The sequence below is a fragment of the Musa acuminata genome, chromosome BXJ1-4 (assembly GCF_036884655.1).
Source record: "Musa acuminata AAA Group cultivar baxijiao chromosome BXJ1-4, Cavendish_Baxijiao_AAA, whole genome shotgun sequence".
Classification (NCBI taxonomy): domain Eukaryota; kingdom Viridiplantae; phylum Streptophyta; class Magnoliopsida; order Zingiberales; family Musaceae; genus Musa; species Musa acuminata.
Window position 1 is genome coordinate 3,247,605 of NC_088330.1, and position 20,033 is coordinate 3,267,637.

Consider the following 20,033-nt stretch of genomic DNA (forward strand, 5'->3'; position numbering starts at 1 on the left):
CAATTGGGTGTAATGCAACAGTGTTTTGGATATTATATGAAACAAATGTACCATTGAAAAAAAAAATATTAAAATAGGAATATTTTTGAGAATTTTTTTAAAGAAAATCATCCAATGTATAAAATATATATTAATTTTAGATTTAACTTTTAACTTAAATCTACCAAATCATTTTTAACTTAAATTTAGATAAATAAATATAAAAACAATTAATTTACTAGCTGTATATTTCAAATGTTTAATTTTGTTGCTAAACTAAAAATTTGAAGGGCAAATATGAAAAATACAACTTTATGTACACACACACATATAAATAAATAAATTATACATATATATATATATATATATATATATATATATATCTGTGTGTGTGTTTGTTTTGGGTCGAGCACATCACGGCCGCAAACCCAACCACGACTCCGCGACCGCTTCCATTTGGTGCTTTATAGTCTCCAACACCTCTCTTTTTGCCCCCTCAGACCGCTATTTATCTGAGGCGATTTCCTCGCGAGCGACGCCTACTTCGATTTCTTCCTCTCGTTGTTGCCTGCTTTTGGGGATTCCGGCGACGCTCTATTCGCGGTCGAATTGCTTGGCTTGTTTCGGTCTTCCTTGATTCCTTGATCGATCGGCGGATTGTTGCGCCGGCGATGTCGGATAAGTTCTCGCCGGCGCTGCGGCTCGCGGATCTCAACGATTTCATAGCGCCGTCACAGGACTGCATCGTCTCGCTCAAAGCCGTGAAGTCCAAGCACGGCAAAGCAGAGGTACGGGTTCCTTCTTGGGGTTTTGCAGATTATCGAACGCATTCGTTGCTTTTGTTGCGTACCTTATATCCTGGTTGTGTGCCCTATTCTTTTCTTTCCTAGCTTGTATTGATTCGCCATATCGAAGATGAGTAGTGATCGCAACTCTTACCTTCTTTTTTTTTCTCGTAGTTCCTTAAATTCTTCTTTATATACATTCTGTGAGCAGCTATTTAATTGTATTTGGGATATGGTGAACGAAATTTGTACCCCGAAATGCCTTATGTAAGCATGCTGATCCAATGCCCTTTGCTTGTAATGGCAAATGAGCACCTTTTGGAGAGGGTTTATTTCGAAGAGCATGCAAGCTAGGATTGGTAGAAAGGAAAAGATCTTTTAGTGGTTTTCTAACTGTGGCTTAACTGTGTCATTTACAAAATTAGGTACCTATTTCTAGAAGCTTTAAGAAATATATATTCTGTACTTGGTAGAAAAAAGGATTAGGAGTAGTGTCATAGGTCCAGTAGGAGATGTTAGGCTGTACATCTATCGGAAAGAAATGTCTCATGAGGCTAGGTTTAAGTTAGTGTATTTGGTGTAAAGACTATTTGAATGGAGGTGGATGTATGCTCCATAAAATGAAAAATCTAATACAAGACAAATTCCATTTAGGTTCTAGTAAAAGCTATCTACCTTAATAATTGTCAAGATTTATTGTCAGGTGAGCTACACCTAATTTTTTTATCATACAACAACCATGATTTGAATTGTCATAGTGGATAAATATAGCCTTTTGTGTTTGTGATGTAATACCTCAAATAAAACCATTTTCACAGAAATTTTTTGGAAAAAATTGCTTGAATGTGGATAACCAACTGCTTAGCTAATCAATCGTATTATTGGCTTCTGTAATTTTGTTTACATCTTATTATTTGCAGAGCCAGGAGAAAGCAAGATATATTAGTCAACCATCACAAACTGAAGCTGTTAAAATTTCACTTAAGGACTGTTTGGCATGCAGGTACTTGCTATTATTTTAAATACATAATCAGTATCTTTCACATTATGTATTGCAGAAAAAAGTGCAACCTATGAAGGAAAATACATCCTTTTGTTATATAACATTTGTTTATTTTTTAAAAATTCCTTTAGATCAGTCTGAAAATTTTCTGCAGTGTTTCTGCCTTTTCGAATAATTCGATCGAGAACAATAAAAAATAAAAAAAGTGAACGATACTGACCATGTCTCATGTTATATGATCTAGTTTCTCGAGGTAGACTAGTAGTTGATAACATTGGAAAAAGTTAAAACAACTAAGGATAACTAATGGAAAATCTATGTTACTGTGAGATTATGTTTGGGATTCTCAAAGTAAGTAACTAAAATGCTTGTTCTACGATAGAGAAGGATAAGAAACTAAAACAAAGAGTTCATTGTAGCTATAGATAGCCAAAAGAGAGTCATATAGGCTGAAGCATGTACAACATCTTGTATGAGCCTTTTTGTTGAGGTGAGGGTCTGATAGGATGTCACATGAGCAGCACAAACATATAGATATATTTGATGAATTGGTCAAGAAAGTAATGCAAGGATGTACTATGCTGAAGATACTAGTTATTTTAAACAATTCATATGATTTCTCATTTCTTGTAGAAGAACATTTTGGATCTGGTTTTGGTAATTATTATAACTGTTTTTGCTACATTCTTTATCTTTACTGTGTTTCTCTGTTATTGATTATTGTTGTTGCTATCAAAGTATCAATAAATATCATTTAAGCCGTGAAGTTTACTGCAAATTCAATTCATGGTGATTACTAATGGTATTAATAATTTTCATTCTCCTCATTGTGTTGCAATTTTTTTTTCTTTAGAGTCTGTTTTGAATATATGTGGAATATACCTACAATTAATAATACCAAGTACTAGTGAAAAGTTGTAAACTTGACTTGCTGATTGGCTGTAGTTTATTTAGTTGTAATTCCTTGTGCCAGAATTTTTTTTATGGCTGATTAGAAGTTTCATTTGATTTTCCAGTGGCTGCATTACTTCAGCAGAGACCATTATGCTTGAGAAGCAAAGTCTGGATGAGTTTTTGGCTCACATAAAGTCTGGGGATACTGTTATCATTTCCATCTCTCCCCAATCAAGAGCATCATTAGCTGCTTATTTTGATATCTCTCCGTCCCAGGTTTTTATACTACTTAATTCTCTTTTTTTCCTTCATTTATAGGGTAATCATACTGTGATTACCCTATTTCTTTCTTCTGAGCATCTTAACATATGCTCCAGAAATTCCAAAGAGTCAAACTAGGTAAAAGTGTTGGTGTTAACGAACTCCATATTTTAGGTTTTTAGTTGACCATTTAATTTAAGTTCCTCAGAACTGCTTTTTTAACCATTTAATTGTTGGGTTTTTGAAAAGGGAATGAATCTCTTATTTGAAGAAGATATTCTTGAATGTTCTGATTTCTTAGCAAGCTTTACTCTCCTGTTTTGTTTGGTCCTAAACATGATAGATGAGAGAACTCTGCTAATGGAGGAAACCCAACCTCGGCCGAAAAGCTTTATCATGTATTGTTATGTGACATACAGAAAGTACAGCGCAGACACCACCAAAGAGCTAAAAGATGAGTTTTAGCAGAAGGATCTTTAGATCTTTAAGATGAATATGTTAAGTAAATAAAGTTTGTATTGGAAAAACAAATAAAAATGGAAAAAAATGAAAAGAATAAAAAACAAACTTTATTTGGTCTTTGGAGTCAACTTCCATTTCTTAAATCCTTGCTCAACATGAAAAACAATTCTTTTCCAGCAGTCTCATTGTATATGATTTACTTCAAGTGTTAATTTATGCTATCTTGATCTTTTTCCATCTAACATTCCAATGAACACATGTACTACTTTATGTCGTCTCAGGTTCTCAGGAAACTAACCACATTCTTTAAATCTTTGGGAGTCAAAGCTGTTTATGATACTAGTTGTAGTCGAGATTTGTCACTCATTGAGTCATGTAATGAGTTTATATCACGGTACCAGCAACAATGTGGAGAAAATCTCCCCATTCTTTCTTCTGCATGTCCAGGTAAATTCTTCATTAACAAAAGTTGTTTTAAATAATCATAATCTTAATGCTTGTATGATGTATCATGGTGGAATATTTCTTTATTTCATTGTTTGTGCTATTCTTCAAGGCCATGTGTTTGGCTTGTTTTTCATTTAAAATTCATGCAGGACCTAAATCCAAAAATCACAGGAGTGTACTATGTTATAAATCTTTAAACTAAAATCTAAAAGACAAGTATAGATTTTGTGAACTGTCTTGAGTGTAATCTGAGTTATTTTTGCAGCTGAGAATAGGATCAGTAATCTGTGGACAGTAAGCTAACTTTGACTCTAATAGCTCAAAGCATGGTTCGCTTTATTGATATGTAATGGTGTATCGACCAGCCATCGATACGATACGTATCGATCCATACCATCGTATTGTTACACGGTATGGTGAGATGCACTAATAAATTGGTATGTACTGCCCATACTGAGCGGTATGCCCTGGTATGGCAAATCTTAGCTCAAAGTACAGATTGTTGGTGCCAGTTCCCACACCTGATTTTCTACTTCCTCAGTCAGCTACAACATAAACCCTAGGCAGGTGAAAGAACTTGAGGGTTTTTTATAAAGGATTTTTATAAACCCTACAACATAAACCCTATCATTTAAGTTATAAAGGATTTTTATAATATTTATTTCGGGTCTGAGTTTTATCCTTTGCAGGCCAATGCAATCAAATTCAAAAGCCCAACAGTGTCAAGGCCCTCAGTGTTGGGTCTTGGTAGCAAGCAATGCTCAAAATACTTGATTGGAAGAAAAAAAAATTACCTTAAAAAAGCAAGAGGTAAAATGAGTAAGAATTGTTAAGGTGTATTCCTGATGTCAAAAGCCTTCCAGGCACATTGGAACAATATAGATGCAGAAGTTAACTCCTTTTTCTCGGCATGTATTACTTTTTTCGATCACCAATCCTGCATTATTGCACACACCTTAATGATTATTATTATTATTATTATTAACTATTAGATTCCTAACCAATCCAATAGCTTTACTGCACTGCCTATATCGCATAGATGTATGACATATTTTTCTTTGGTACAGAGTCTACTAATTTTTTACGTGTTTTAGCTCGAGTTGTTGCTGCTTTCTGAGTTTGTCATTTATAAGCTTTGTTCAGTCAGCGATCTTTGAATTTGTTGTAGTAATGTCTGCTTTCTATATATATATTTTATTTGTAAATAGTTGCATTTGCAACCATAGTCATTGTAATTTAAAGCCAGTTGTGCTCACTGATATTGCATCATTATTGCTGAGGCCGCTATTTTGATGTTTATAACATGTATGTTAAATGATCATTTTTATGTCCAGGTTGGATTTGCTATGCTGAAAAAACACTTGGATCATACATCTTACCATATATTTCATCTGTGAAGAGTCCCCAACAAACTATTGGAGCTATTATCAAGCATCACATTGTGCAAAAACTGGGTCTTAAGTAAGCTTTTCTTTTATGCACGCATATCAAGCAACATTCTTATGTAGATAATTTCGTCTTGTTGCAAAGATAACTCTTTTCATGTGATATTTCTGGAGGCCTGTTAATTGGAGCGAAATAGATATATTTTGTTGACTATATAGTTTGAGTTCACCTATGGGATTGGTTCCTATATGAGAAAGAAAGTATGGCATCCATGTATCTATTGGTAGTCAGTACATAAAAGGAGCAAAATAGCATCTTTACTATCAAAAGACACATATAGTGGTGTTCTTCCTTCTCCACCTGTGTTTTTTGTTATCTTCATGACTGGCCAACAATGTGTCATCATATTATGATAAAGTTCAAATTTATGCAATTTCTGCTACATCTTTCTGATACATAAAACCATGTCGGTTCTTCATCTTTCTAAAGAACTTGTGTTGCTCTTTATCTGAGTAATTATCTCCATGAGTGGCTTTTGCGGAAGCTTGTTAGGACCTTCCAATTTCGATCCTGTGGTTTAATTGACAATGACAACATCATCAACAACAAGAAGCCATAATGTCCCGACAATTAATTTGCTGAACTTGTGAAGATTGACTAACCAACTTTATTTATGTTATTCATGCTACAGTAAGCAGGTTTTCATTGTGCTTTGCAAACATACTATCTAACCAATTATGCATGTCCAGTAGGCCAGACAATGTCTATCATGTCACTGTGATGCCTTGTTATGACAAAAAGCTTGAAGCTGCGAGGGATGAATTTTCCTTTTCAGTCGATGAGGGAGAAAATGGGCATGCCAACTCAGTTATGAAGATACCAGAGGTAGATTCAGTTTTGACATCTGGAGAAGTTTTAGACTTGATACAGGTTTGGGATACTTCATACATCATCCTGTCAGTATCTATTTTCTGAATCATATTAGTCATTGAAAATTCTCGTAACTTTTTGACTTTCTGATGCAGTCAAAATCTGTTGATTTCGAGGCTTTGAAAGAAGCTCCTCTAGATAGCATGTAAGGCTCTTATGCTTTTAATCTACTTGATGTCCTGCTTAAATATGATAATAGTATGCATGTGTATTTTTGCATGCTCACTCATGGATCTAACCTTTACTTTTTATGTGGCTCTTTGAGGAATGAGTGGCCCTGCTTTTACAGACATGTTATCACCAGTAAAAAGATTATTTTAGAATATCTAGTGTTTCTTTTAATGTAGTTAGCAGATAAATTTTACTTTTGGCATGTCCGTTAAATTGCTTCTTTCCTCTTTGGTAAATATATGAATGATTATCATTTAGTGTCAGCTATATTGATACTGAAATTGTTCTACAATCATCATCTTTATCAGGTTGACCAATGTTGACGATGGAGGGCATCTTTATGGGGTCTCAGGTGGTTCTGGAGGATTCACAGAAACAGTTTTTCGCCATGCTGCTAAAAAACTTTTTGGGGTAGAAATTCAAGGACCACTTGAATTTAGAAATATCCGCAATTCAGATTTTCGGGAAGTGGCACTAGAAGTATGTTTCAAATTCAAAACTTTTACTCCTTAATTGTTTTGATTCTCTAAAAGCTTACATTCTTAAAATCCTATTTGTCATTTTGCAGGTGGATGGTAAAACAGTTTTGAAATTTGCACAATGTTATGGATTCCGAAATCTGCAGAACATTGTAAGGAAGATTAAAATTGGGAGGTGTGATTATCATTTTGTAGAAGTTATGGCGTGTCCATCAGGTATGCTATATTTGCTATCATCTGCAATGCATTGCTCAAGTAGAAGTCTGACCGACACAGCTTAACCATGTTTGATTTCTCATCATCAGGCTGCTTAAATGGCGGTGGTCAAATAAAACCAAAGAACGGTCAATCTTCAAAAGATCTTATTCAACTATTAGAAACTTTGTATATGCAAGATGTAAGTTCCCCTGTGCAGGACACGGTCCCTCATCTGCAAAAGATATATTTACATTCTCGTAATTTGGTTGAGGTGTTTTCTTTCATCTATGACATGGTACCTCATCTACTTACAGGTAGAAGTTGCAGACCCATTTGATAATCCAATTGTGAAGAGATTGTATGATGAGTGGCTTGGACAACCTGGTTCAGAGAAGGCAAGAAAGTATTTGCACACTGAATACCATCTGTTGGTGAAAAGTACTGCTTCTCAGCTGCAGAATTGGTGACATCTTTCTTGATTCCTTTTTAGGTTTCGGATTTTTACTGTGCTAGTGGGCTGCCATATGGTGATGCAATAAATAGATATGTTCTTACTAACATAACCTCTCCTCTTCCAAATAAGTACACACCTTTTCTAGGGTGTCATTCCTCAAAAGAGTGTAAATTCTTTGGTAGTGTAGTTGGTTTCCTTGTGTAAGATACGCTTCAAAGGTTGTAAATTAGAAGCGTATTGTAATGATTTTTTGATCCTGTGTTGCTGCAATGTGTCTACATTTATTACCAGTTGCTTCCCATAGGATACTTGTTACTTCCTAATTCTGTAATCAGGTTAATGATGGACAACTTGATTCACTCTATCTAGCCTTTACATAGCTGGCTTTATGTCTCACCGTGGAATTGGCCATTCGTTATAGAACAGTGTTCATCCTCTGTCATTTGTATATTTAATCTGACGTATTGGTTCTTATTATTTACTTGCTGAATAGAAATATAGTGAGATGTCCATCTTCTTTTTCATTTGACTATAAAACAGAGTTACCATTTATGAATCTACGTTAGGGGAAACTGTGTTTTATTTGTAAACCTTCGAATGAACAAACTTCAAATATTTGTTCTCTGTCTGGCCGTGATCTGAACGATGGTCTTCCTGATGTCACATCAAAAGCATTTATTGGTTAAACATTAAATTACATATAACAATCGGGCATTTAAGTTTCCTAACTTTTATGTTATGCTTAAGCTTTAAATATATATAGTTAATCTCGATCCTAGGAGATCAAATATAGGTAACATTTTTTAATATATTCGAATGTTATTTGGATAAACAAATATTTATTTGACTCAGATTTATATTCGGTTAAAATCTATTTTAGCCCATGTAATCTTAGTCATAGAAGTCTTTATGATTTATTTATGTTTAAAATAATTTTTTATTTAAAAAAATATAGTTTCTTTCGTTAAATTTGAGTTAACAAATGTTTACATGGTATGCTGATTCATAATAAACTATTAATATAATGACACGTATAATTTATGATTAAAATTCATTTTAGCTATGTGATTTCGATCATGGACCTTTTTAGTCCTTATGGTTTACTCGTGTCTAAAATAATCTCTATATTTTCAAAAAAAATAGCATATAAGCCCCTCTTGTTAAGTCCGAGTTAATAGACGTTAGAGTCTGCTTACGTGACATATTAACTCATAATAAATAATTAATATAATGAGGGATCAAGAGATTATTACCTGTCTAGCGTCAAATAAGTTAATGTACATCCACATGAAGTAGGACCAAAAGCTTTTGAGCTTGTTAGTGCAAGAGAGGTTGCATGCATACGATGCCGTGCTAGGTAGCAATGACTCGGTGCTGATAGTCGCTTCCATAACGACGCCTTCTCCTATTGTTGATAGAGGTTTTAATTTTTTTTAAAACTTAAATAATATGTATTATTATATTAATGGTTTAATGTGAGTTAGCATGCAACGTAAGCAAACTTTAACGTCTATTAATTCAGACTTTACGGGAAAAACTTTTGTGTTATATTTTTTAAAATATCTAGATTATTTTAAATACGAGTAAACTATAAGAGCTTAAGAGGTCTATAACCGATAGAAACTAAAATGGATCTTAATATTAAATTACACGTATCATTATATTAATGATTTATTGTAAGTCAACATATCACGTAAGCAGACTATATGTTATATTTTTAAAAATATGAGAATTATTTTAGATACGAGTAAACCAACTTAAGAGATCCATAACTAAAATAATTTTTTAACATATTTATATATAAGTTAAGATACATATCAAATTTAGATAGATTTGAGATCCGTTGTCTCTTAGTAATCTTTATAACACATTAGTGTTTGGATGTTAACATGATCATATACCATAATAATTACTTTTTTTTTTCCTCTAGGGAATAAATCTAGTATGGGAAATTGAAAGATACCATCAGCAAACTATGAACAGTAGAAAGAAAATTTTCAAGTACTTATAGTGGCAAGAAAAAAAAAACAAAAAGAAAAGCCACGACCTTTGATAGTTCCCGAAAAGCCAGTAAAAAGAAATATTTTTGTCCATCACAGTCTCATTTATTAATTTTCGTCTGCTTTCAGCTTTATCTGAAATAGACTGAGATCGGAAATCCGTTTCTTGTTTCCAGAAACGTGCATAAAATGGAAGCAATTCCACACCGAGACTGCGCTGCCGCTTCCACCCTTCCATGTAACAAACGAAGCAAACCATCTATTCCTCCATTTCGCTTCCCTGCTTCTCTCAATCTTTCATGTCCGTCGGCCTCGTTCTCCAATCCACTCACCCAATTCAATCCAGTTGGTATCTCCAAAATCTCATCTTTCTTCTGCACCAATTCTTATCAGATCTTCCAATCCCAGATATTGTTCCAAATGAGAGTTCGAGCCTCAAAGGCTTCGAGTTCGCCTTTGAGCTCCATTCCCAATTCTAATCCCGCCCTGTCCCTGTCTCCTCCGTCGAGTTTTCCTCATCCTATTGATTCCTCGGGTCGTTGCGAAGGCCTTGATCTCTTGGTATTGGCCGCCATGGAAGTCTTTGGAGACGGAGCTTTGGACTCGGGGCGCATTCGGAGCAATGAAGTCGGGAAGGAGGATGGGAGAACGGAGAGAGTCGAGAAGAGGGAGGAGGAGTTGTGTGGTGGAGTCGAGGCTGGTCTCAAGCGGACGAGGAAGCGGAGGCCACTAACAATGCCTTCTAGGTTCCAGGATTCCGTGCTGCAGCCATGGAAGCGGCGCACCCGTGGGCGGCTAAGCGGGGCGGACCGATCGGATTGAGTATTAAGGTCTGATTTTGATTGCTGCTTCTGCTTCTCTGGTATCAAATTGATCTTTTCTACATACGAAAATTTGTAGAGATCGGCAAATATGGATGCCAATGATCTAAATCGTTGTATAAGCTTCATGTTGCTACAGTTATCTTTCAAGAACAAGATTGCTATTGGTTCATGGATTCATATCGTTTCCTTTTGACATTTATATATGTGAATTGGTTCTTTTTCTGTGGTGTTCAATGTTCAATTTCAGGTCGTTGATACGTGGAATGGGGTACTTGTTTTTACATTATTTTGTCTTAGCTCCTGGGTTCCTGTAATCTGCTTGTTTCAGTCAATGTATTGAGATTCCAGTGATCAGTTTCTTATCTTATTTATCTTGTCAGAATTTTGTTCGACTGTAGGACTACTTTGTAATTATTTGCACTTGATTATCACCGTCTTAGAGGTTGTTCTTTTTCTACTTCAGCAATAACGCGGCAAGTGAAATTTGCAAATGAATTTGCTCATTAGTCCTACATTTGATAACTCCATTTATAGCCATAAGTTTCTAACCTAGTTACTACTGCAGTCATTAGTACACATTATTCTAAATTTCATTAACAGTTAAATATATCTCTGCATGGATCTTAATTGATAATTTTAGGCTTTAAATTAAGCGCACAAAGTGTGCCAAAAAGTGAGAAAATTGATGTATAGATTGCATCTTTATTTAGAGCTTGATACTTTAGCTAGTTTTTCTTTATTTAGAGCTGGATACTGTAGCTCTCAATACCATAATAACTACGCATTACTTGGTATATTGACTTTGCATGTTATTGTTAGTCCTTAATGAATCCATCTTTACACTTCACAAATGTGTTATATTGAATCATCATAGAGTATCCACGAATATAGACAAATAACATATGTTAGGACCTGCTTATGCGTCCATCATACCTTATGTTAACAAGTGGCTCTAGATTTTTATGATCTGCATATTCTTTCCTCTGGTACTCAGTGTAATAGCCTGTGGGTTTCTTGATTAAGGAAGGTCTGGTAGCTTAATGCTTTGATTTACATTAATGATATAAATTGAACAGAATAAGCAAACTGACCTCATCAATTTACGGCTTGCAAGTCTTGCTCCTCAGCTAATGTTAGAACTTCTCAGATAATAACTCATTCTGGGAGACAATATGGTCCGCTTTTGCTTATTTACTTGTATTTATAAACTTTAATTTACAAACATTAGTAATTGTCACAATTACCATTCATGCATGTTATGTATAACTCATGTTATTATGCACTACAAAACTAGCTTATAAGTTAGAGCAACAGCTTGCCTTTGTCTCATTTTTCCAGTTGAAGTATTTAGAGTAGAACGGATATGATCTGTGAAGAAGTGAGAACTGTGCTGCTGCCCGTTGCAAATGTTCGGTGGAACTTGTACTTCCATCCAAATTGAGCTTTTCTCTACTATTGTAACTTTTTATAGGTTACCTCTAAATACAATACTAATTTTAGCTTCATTTTCTGAATATTAAGGTTGGCAATGAACCAATCATATTATTGCCTTAGCAAAAAAGTGCTTCTAGTCACTTAGTCATTACCCAAAATAAAGCTTCCTTTCACTTTCTTCATTGCTTGACTGAATTGGAACAAACACAATACACCATTTTGTTTCATAGGCTCAAAAATGAAATAGTGGAGTGATTTATTTGAAATTCACAGATAGAAAAGCAGAATCCAGTCTTTGGTTTTCAAGTTTGTGTTTGTTTGATCCAAGAATAACCTGGTCGTTATGCTTTTGTCTCATTGAACTTTTCAGTTTGTATTTTTCAAGTAATTGTTCAGGTCAGAGGGGTCACAGGAATAATTTTGTAGCATCATTTAGTTCATTATTTTAATGGTGCATTTTATGTGGACAATTCCTCATCATTGGAGGTCATGCATTGCAAACTGTATGTGATAAGATTGCATTATGATTTATGCTTCTGATTTTTTCAAGCTTATTACAAAGAAGGAAATTGTTTATGATCTGTATCAGACGCTGCTGCCTTGGAAACTCTGGAACAGAGTTTTCAACATACAGGCAAGTCAGATTCTGAAGAAATTGGCTGAATTGGATTCTACATATGTCTTGATTTGCATAAGGAGCACATAATCCATTTCTTTCCTGTTTCCAAGAAATGCTGCCAATATACATAATGGCGAGTGCTAACTTGGTTGAATCACAAATGATGCTCAAAATAGGCCTATATAAAGAAGAGCAAAGACTTCTTATATGTCATTGTTGAACTGAGCCTCATACTTTGCTTTAGGTCGATCTGTTTTCATGGAAAAAATTATTCTGCACATTGTTTTCACTATTGATTTATGGTAAGCTTATTAAACACTGCTGTAAGTTATAGAAGGATTAAAGTATAATCTCTTTTGAAAGCATGTCTGCAGAATGCCGATTAAAAATTTGTTGCAGAATATGGGATTTAGTTCAGCTTGAGAGTTGGCCTATTATGTTGACTAACAAGTCAGCGTAACCATGTGTGCCAAGATTGGCTCTTGTCTCAATCCTGTGAAGCTTGACTTGTTTAGCTCTCTTATTGAGACCATTATTCAATATCATATCATATTAACATTACAGAGAAGTAGGCTATTGTTACAAAGAAGCCTTAGTCGGGATGGAGGAAAAAAAAATGATTAATATAATTTTGGCCGGTTGATGTTTTAATTTCCTTTTAGATTATTTATTTTGTTTGAAAATTTATTATGCAAATAGAAACAAGAACAATTAGGCAATGTTGTGCTGAGATGGTCACATGAGATACACATCCTTGGAATCTCTATCAAGCAACTCTCAGGAGGAGGCAACCTTCCCTTGAATCGGGGGTAATGTTTCTTTGATCCAAATCTTCTTACCCTCATGATGTACAAGTTTCACATGCTGCTGACAATTTCTCCTTGCAGGCAGACTTTGCAACTGCATCAAATGTTTGCTTCTTTTTCTCTGCCTGAAGCATTTCCAGCTGCTACTTGGCATTTTCTATGAATCAATCCACAGACAGGATCAGATACAGTAGAAGCTGCTCAGTGCATGGAAATCACTTGCCAGTCCCTGCAGCAGCATAAGCAGCCCCACCATGGAGTTATTCTCTGTTGGATCAGCTCATGGAGCCTAAAACACATTCCAGATGGAGTCGTATCACTTTTTTGTCAGATACATGCAAAAATCTGGATGAGAACAACTCTGAATGAACAAAATGTATTGAGAAATACATTCTCTTTTCAAAATGCTGGAAAGCAGATGTTCAGCTAATCTTTGATTAAATTCCAAGTAGCAGATGCTGCTGAAACAGAAATATATATTGTACCAATGGAACAGCAAACCGGTTGATCAGAGGAAAACAAAATGAAGCCATGCTGAACATTCTATCTATTTAATACAGCATAGCTGAGATGCTCAACATGGAGATAAAAATTAAATTCACTGTTGTTTCAAGTACACAGAACCCACACTTGATGCAAATAACTCACAGGTTTGTGCAAAATGACTCTATCGTTCCAGTTAGTCTCTTCTGCAGAGGTCAGCACTACAGGAAGTCCCAAAATGAGCCTGATTCAAACAGCTAACAGAGTCTCAATGATAGTTCTCATGGATGCTTATTATAACCCAAGTATCTGTAGCTAATACTATGCCATGATCTGCTTTTCTTGAACACAGGACTATTCACAGGATAAGCTGCTTGCAGAGAGTACTGATGGAAAGAAACGTTTCCACTGGATGCTAATGAAACCTCGACCGACCTCTATGTGTGGGCAGACTGAGTCGCTAATTTGGCGTGGTTGTGCTCCCCTTCATAAGTCACCATCAACATTGTCGGGTCTTCAACACACCTCTCGACATGCTTTCTTGCCGGGCATCCTCGCATGCTGCTGCATTTGTAGTATCCTCTGCTTGATTTCATTCAGGTAAATGTATTTTAGTGACCAATTATAGCTCAGGTAACACTTCAATCTCATGCTAGAGAAGTAGAGTGCGATTATAGCATGATCTTTGTGTTTGCTTTTAGGACTCGAAGGTGAATTCGAGGCAACAGAAGCTCATTACCAATGCTTTTTGGCATCAGAAACAGTCAGGAGAAGTGAATCAAAATGTGCTAAATGCTTTGCTATGAAATGGAACAGCACAACTAATAGTTCCATGTACTTTCATTACTAAGCTGGCAATATCATTGGATACTACAATTTATGCATGATCACTACCCCGTAGATTGTACCTATGGCGGTGAGATTGAATGGAAATAATCTCGAATTAAGCTGATCAATCTGCAATGTGTCGAGAAAATCCAACAAAAATAGAGGTTTTTTTGTACCTAGGATGTGGAGAACCCTTGATCGGCTTCTGCCCATACTTTCTCCATGAGTAGTCATCAGCAGGGATGTCTGCAAGCTTGTTACTGATAGCAGGAACCTTAATGGTTCTCTTCACTCTCAGCTTCCTAATAAGGAACAATCCAAAGGTTACTTCATCTAAATGTATACTTCTTGCAAAGAAAATAGAAATCGAACCATGTCATCGGATATCGAACCTCTTCTTTGAGCAGTGGCACCTGCCTGTTCTCGCACACTTGCCATTGCCGTCTTCACCGCCTCCGGTGCACCTCCTCCTGTTATGTAGCTGCCAGTTCATCGGATTGGACGACTGCGAGCCGCCGATGAGGTTGAAGGCCTTCCCATCCATGCTTCCGTCCATGCTCAGGGATGACAAGAAGGACCTGGACGACGACACAGTCGCAGCGCAGCTCGAGTTGTCAAACTTGAGGTTCATGCCACTGTTGCTTCTCCCACACATTGCGCTCTGGAGCTTCAGCTGGAACATTTGGCTGCTGTGCTGCTGTTGGAGGAAATGAAGGTGGGTGAGGGTAGGATTGCTGAGGGCAGCTTGAGGAGTGATCCAAGAAGCAGCATCCGTTCTTGGGAGGGTTCGTGAAGGGACGTTGGCAGTGGAGCCAAACTCATTGACTGGCTTCTGTGGTAGGTTTCCTGGGAGGAGTTGGAGTAACAGGGGAGATTGGTCAGCTCTGGATACCGCTGGGCTATCCAAGAAGATGCCGTGATTGAAGTGGAGTTGTTGGGGATCGTGGAGCCTCCTCGGCCTTGCATGACCCACACCATTACTGAGCATGGAAATGACCTTGTTAAACCTGGAAACAGCCTTCCCTGTGTCTGCCATTAGATCTTTGTAAGCTAAAGCTCGGTCTTGGGTCTCAGACAATAAGCTCAAGACTCTGTAGCAGCTCTCCACGGCTGCCCTATTAGCTTCTTCCACTCCCTCCATCTCCACAAGCACTCAAAGAGTGACTCCCCCTAACAATGTCACTTCCGCTCTCTCACCAAAGGTGAAGGGTCAAAAGCAAATGGTTTGATTCACAGCGTGCAGCTTCAACAAAGGAAAAGGACAAGACGGTGAAGAGTCCTCATCTACACATCCCTAAGAATACAGATTAGAACTTTACAAGGCTCAAAAGACGCAAAGAGCGTCTGAGAAGACGAGTCTCTGAAAATCCAACACAACCAGTCGCCATGGAAGAGGTAAGCTCAGGGGATCCAAAAATTTCGATTTTTGACGATACCGATCAGCTAAAGCTGCTGCTTTTTTGCTTTTGCATCGAGCTTTAGATGATAGTTAAAGACCTCAGGACAGAAATCTACAAGAAACAACGATCTCAGAACACAAAAAGCAAGCGGAAGGCAAAAGAAGTCCTCGAAAGAAGAGTCGAGACGGAGACCCAAGAAATCGATTGCAGAGTTTGAAGCGAGTCTCAGAAAAGATCCGAGGAAGAAATCATGTACTTATATGTCTAATTAATCCTCCTCAAAACGTAGAAGAAACTAAAAATTACATTTCGAGGAGAGGGAAGCATGGCGGACTGGGGGGAGACAAAGAGAGGGAGGGAGGGAAGATCGCCACCGTCCGTTGGTCGATCAGACGGTGAATACGGGTTGGAATGGGCCCACGCGCCTGCTCCACTTGGCTTTCGAACGGTTAAAGTTTGGGGGTCGAGTCATCGGTTGTCGCGTTGCTCTTTAACCATCCTTTCTTTTTTTGCGGTCTGGGATCCTTTCCAAGAATTCTACGGATCAGGATTCGTTCAGACGGTTTGCGTTTTCGTTCACGCGCAATGGACGGATGAAACTAAGAGATTTAAGATTTTGATTAAAGATAAACTTGGAGTGGATCCGTCTCTTTTCCTTTGTTATTGTACCTCGGGCTCTCGTCCAGGTCATAGCCGTTGCTATCTCCCGACCAATGGTAGGGCGACACGCACACCTTTTCCAATGTGTAAGTTGACTAAGGGATAATGTTTTTTAATGTAGCCACAGTGACATATCCGATTCGGTCAGACTGACAGACTCAATAAAACAAATAAATAGACAAAATCCAGATATAGAAAAATGGCGTAATTTATTATGGAATCATTATATTCAGAAATATTGTTTCTTAAATCCTAATTTTATCCCTCAATTCTAATTATTTTTTAGAAAAATATTCCGAACCAGTTTATATCAGTTTAACCTCATGTTGCTTCCCTGTATCTTCTAACTCTGTCTCTCCTCTCATCGCCGCTGCTACTACCTCCTCCTCCTCATGTGAAATTGCTACTTGCGATCCCCAAAGCATACTATAGAATAGAGGATGTTGCGAGCAGGCACATCACACAAACGAAGGAGGAATACACAGTGATGACGGTTGGTAGCCTCCGGTATATATAGCTTCAGAATGGTCCAAGCTCGACATTGAAGCTTTCATTAGTAAACAGATTCCTGGGCGAAACAAACAAGAACATCTCAATCGAAGAAAGACTAGACGCTTGATATCTATGCAGAGAGGAAGGTGAGAGACAAACAGCTCTCTTGAGAGAGAAAAAGATGCTTTTGCATGAACTGCTTCTCTTTCTTGTCTATTTATTGGCTTCTAAATAACTTTTTTTTTCTCCTCGTTTTTTTTTTCCTTCTCATAACACAATAAAAAAATTCAGAATACTGTTTTGGAAAATTAAATTACTAAAAATATATGATCGTGATAAGTAGATAATATAAAGCTAAATCTTCGCAAATACATCCAACATAATCTATTCCTTTTTATCTCATTAAGCTTTCTAAGTGCTTATTCTTACTCGTTTTGTCAGTCAAGATGAATAGAATTGTGAAGAAAGAAAAGATCTAATCCTTTCTCAAATAATAATAACAAGGTACTATTAATCCAAAATCAAATCAAATAAAAAAAAAGAAACTAAGGTGAATTTTTTTTTTATTGAACTTCTCAAAAAAAAAAATACAGATCTATACTTAAGGCTTATTATTCATCTACATGTATATGTCATCTATTTATAGATATAAAATATAAGAGTCCCTAATCTCTATAATTTTATTTAATCTTATTTAAAATCTTTTAAAATATATTTTAAACTAAAATTTTTTTTATCCCTAAAACTATATCTAATCTTATTTAAAATATAAAATATTAATTTATGATCTTTCAAAATATACTTTAACTTCTTAAAACTCTCCCTTAAAGTATACTTTTGAAAATAAAATATACTTTAATTTGTCACTCTCGTAACTATCACCAAGCGTGAGATCACATCTAGAAATATGATCCCGACCAAAGTGTTCTCTACGATATATGTGAATATTACCATCTAGATCTTTTTTTATACTATCCGGAAATCTACCTGAATTAAATTGCTTTATCTAGAAACTTCTATGACTATTTGGAATACATCTTGACCCAAAGTTTAATCCAACCTTACTAGCCGGAAGATAATTGAAATCTCTAACTAGACTTCATGCAAAAGGCACATCTATACAAATAATTCAAGAATAGACTTGTGTAAACCAGAAATATCACCAAATTCCTCATAGAAATCAGCATACTATGATAGAAAAACTTTTTATGAACATCATTCATTTCTTCGTTCATGGCATCCTTTCGTTTTTAACTTCAACAAAACAAGCAGGTTCAAGATGATCAGTTGATTCAGAAAATAAACAATGATATATATTAATATTATCTTCATCTTTATAACGTGCTTCTTTAATGATTGTTCTTTTTGATTTTTTTAATGTTTGAATTTTGTTCTTCATGAACATCATTATACCCTCTATTATTTTGCTCCATCATTAGTAATAAAATAATAATAGAAATAGATACATATGAGAAAAGAGATAAGTCAAAATCGATAAGAGTATTAGATGACAAAGGAATTGATTATGATGTGTTATTATTTATCTTTATTGGTGCGAGCATATAGACTCATAAAAAAATATAAGAAAATTCTTTTCAGATTTATGGAACACCGAAAAGGAATTGAATTGGCGACAAGGATAATACAAAGCTAAATCATCCTACATTCTAAATACAACTTTGGTTCACGAATATCCATTCCTTTTCGTCGAAGTGGGTCGGATCAAGCTTTCTAATTGCTTGTCCACTCGTTTTGTTGGTCCAGAGGAATGAAATATTGAGTTCATCAACATTAACGCGTATCACAGTACGAGATGATCGAAGTGTGAGGACTCGTCGTAGAGGCAGCTCACTCTTGAAATTAATGTCCATTTGTAGCCCCAGTTGCAGTCACCATCCATCGTATTATTCCACTGCCCAACATTAGAAGCCAAAGAAATAAATCAGGAGTTGCACCACATTGTTTGGTTGACTTGTTGTAAGCCCACAATCAATGCTCACAAGAGAGAGTGTCGACATGAAGTTATTTAAGCCCATGATCCAATCAATGTGTTGTCGCATTCATCTGCTCGTTACCTGACTGTCATGTCACCAGAAAACAATAGAAAGCCAATCGATGGATACACCACATCAATTATCAAGAAAAGATCAGCTATAAAAAGTGATTATTTTAAATATTTTTATTATAAAAATACTTTTAAGTGATTTAGTTAAGAAAAGTATCATCATAGAAAATGAACATAAGCATAATTATCGAGGATAAACTTTGTTTTTGTCTAAAAAAATCTAATTTAAATATCAAAAGGATAACCGTAAAAAAGGTACCATAAGTTTTTGATTATGTTGCGAGTTTCTTACGTGTCGACATCGAATCGACATCGAACCTCCTTAAAATAAATTCAAACTGATTAATCCACTCCAGGATGACTACCAACATGAGACAATATCGACATTGATGTTTACTTTAGGTATACAAATTTTCAATCTAGTAAATGAATTCAACATTATTTATTTAGTAATATTAACATATGTAGAATATGAAAGTAGCTAAGAAGCCAGTGAGTTGGCGAGCTCAACTAACACTAACCTAATCTATGTTTTACATAATTTTAGATACTATAATACTAACAGATAAAACAAGTATCAATATCATGTTTAACTTTGATATCTCTTGATATGATAATCAACAAAGGATATAAAATGGACCGATCTAACCACTCAGGTATTATTTCTTTGACTATTATTATATTATTATATTGTTGATCATAAGGTGCGTCGACCTCACGTCAACAAGCTTGACAAGAACATTAAACATGGGTGGGTTTTATGAGATAGAATTGAACCCTTCCTCCTCCTCACTGGAAAGAGATGATTCACCATCCAAAGCCAAAAAGCCTTTGTCTTTAGAATGTGAAAAGATTGTGATCACAAGACTTTTATCATTTGATAGGGATTCGAAACTGACACAATAAATCTAATCGATTTTAAACCTTTAAAATACAAATATATTATTAAGGATAATATTAATAGTCATCGTGT

The 20,033-nt window shown here is 35.8% G+C and overlaps 2 protein-coding genes across 3 annotated transcripts; one reads left to right on the forward strand and one right to left on the reverse strand.

Annotated features, from left to right (window-relative positions):
• The first annotated feature begins 395 nt into the window (after positions 1–395).
• Positions 396–7,845, forward strand: LOC103980155 (protein NAR1). 2 transcript variants are annotated; one of them, XM_009396442.3, is made up of 11 exons: positions 396–767; positions 1,685–1,767; positions 2,784–2,937; positions 3,666–3,831; positions 5,166–5,292; positions 5,967–6,147; positions 6,243–6,292; positions 6,627–6,798; positions 6,887–7,013; positions 7,103–7,194; positions 7,310–7,845. In XM_009396442.3, the coding sequence occupies exons 1-11, from the start codon at positions 651–653 to the stop codon at positions 7,460–7,462; spliced, it is 1,422 nt and encodes a 473-aa protein (XP_009394717.2). In that variant the 5' UTR covers positions 396–650; the 3' UTR covers positions 7,463–7,845. The 2 variants fall into 2 exon arrangements, with proteins under 2 accessions (XP_009394717.2, XP_009394718.2); XM_009396443.3 differs by having other exon boundaries at positions 5,970–6,147.
• Positions 7,846–13,594: 5,749 nt separating this feature from the next.
• On the reverse strand, positions 13,595–16,107 carry LOC103980153 (protein WRKY1). Its single transcript, XM_009396440.3, has 3 exons — positions 14,836–16,107; positions 14,620–14,745; positions 13,595–14,197 (listed from the first exon to the last, which is right to left on the reverse strand). Exons 1-3 carry the CDS (start codon positions 15,582–15,584, stop codon positions 14,053–14,055), a joined length of 1,020 nt encoding a protein of 339 aa, XP_009394715.1. The 5' UTR covers positions 15,585–16,107; the 3' UTR covers positions 13,595–14,052.
• Positions 16,108–20,033: the final 3,926 nt, after the last annotated feature.

Coding starts and splice junctions, on each gene's coding strand:
- LOC103980155 (XM_009396442.3), top strand. CDS start 651: ATGTCGGATAAGTTCTCGCCGGCGCTGCGGCTCGCGGATCTCAACGAT. Junction 1,768..2,783: donor AAGGACTGTTTGGCATGCAG/GTACTTGCTATT, acceptor TTGATTTTCCAG/TGGCTGCATTACTTCAGCAG. Junction 2,938..3,665: donor TTGATATCTCTCCGTCCCAG/GTTTTTATACTA, acceptor ATGTCGTCTCAG/GTTCTCAGGAAACTAACCAC.
- LOC103980153 (XM_009396440.3), bottom strand. CDS start 15,584: ATGGAGGGAGTGGAAGAAGCTAATAGGGCAGCCGTGGAGAGCTGCTAC. Junction 14,746..14,835: donor TGCCACTGCTCAAAGAAGAG/GTTCGATATCCG, acceptor GTTCCTTATTAG/GAAGCTGAGAGTGAAGAGAA. Junction 14,198..14,619: donor AAGGGTTCTCCACATCCTAG/GTACAAAAAAAC, acceptor GAAATCAAGCAG/AGGATACTACAAATGCAGCA.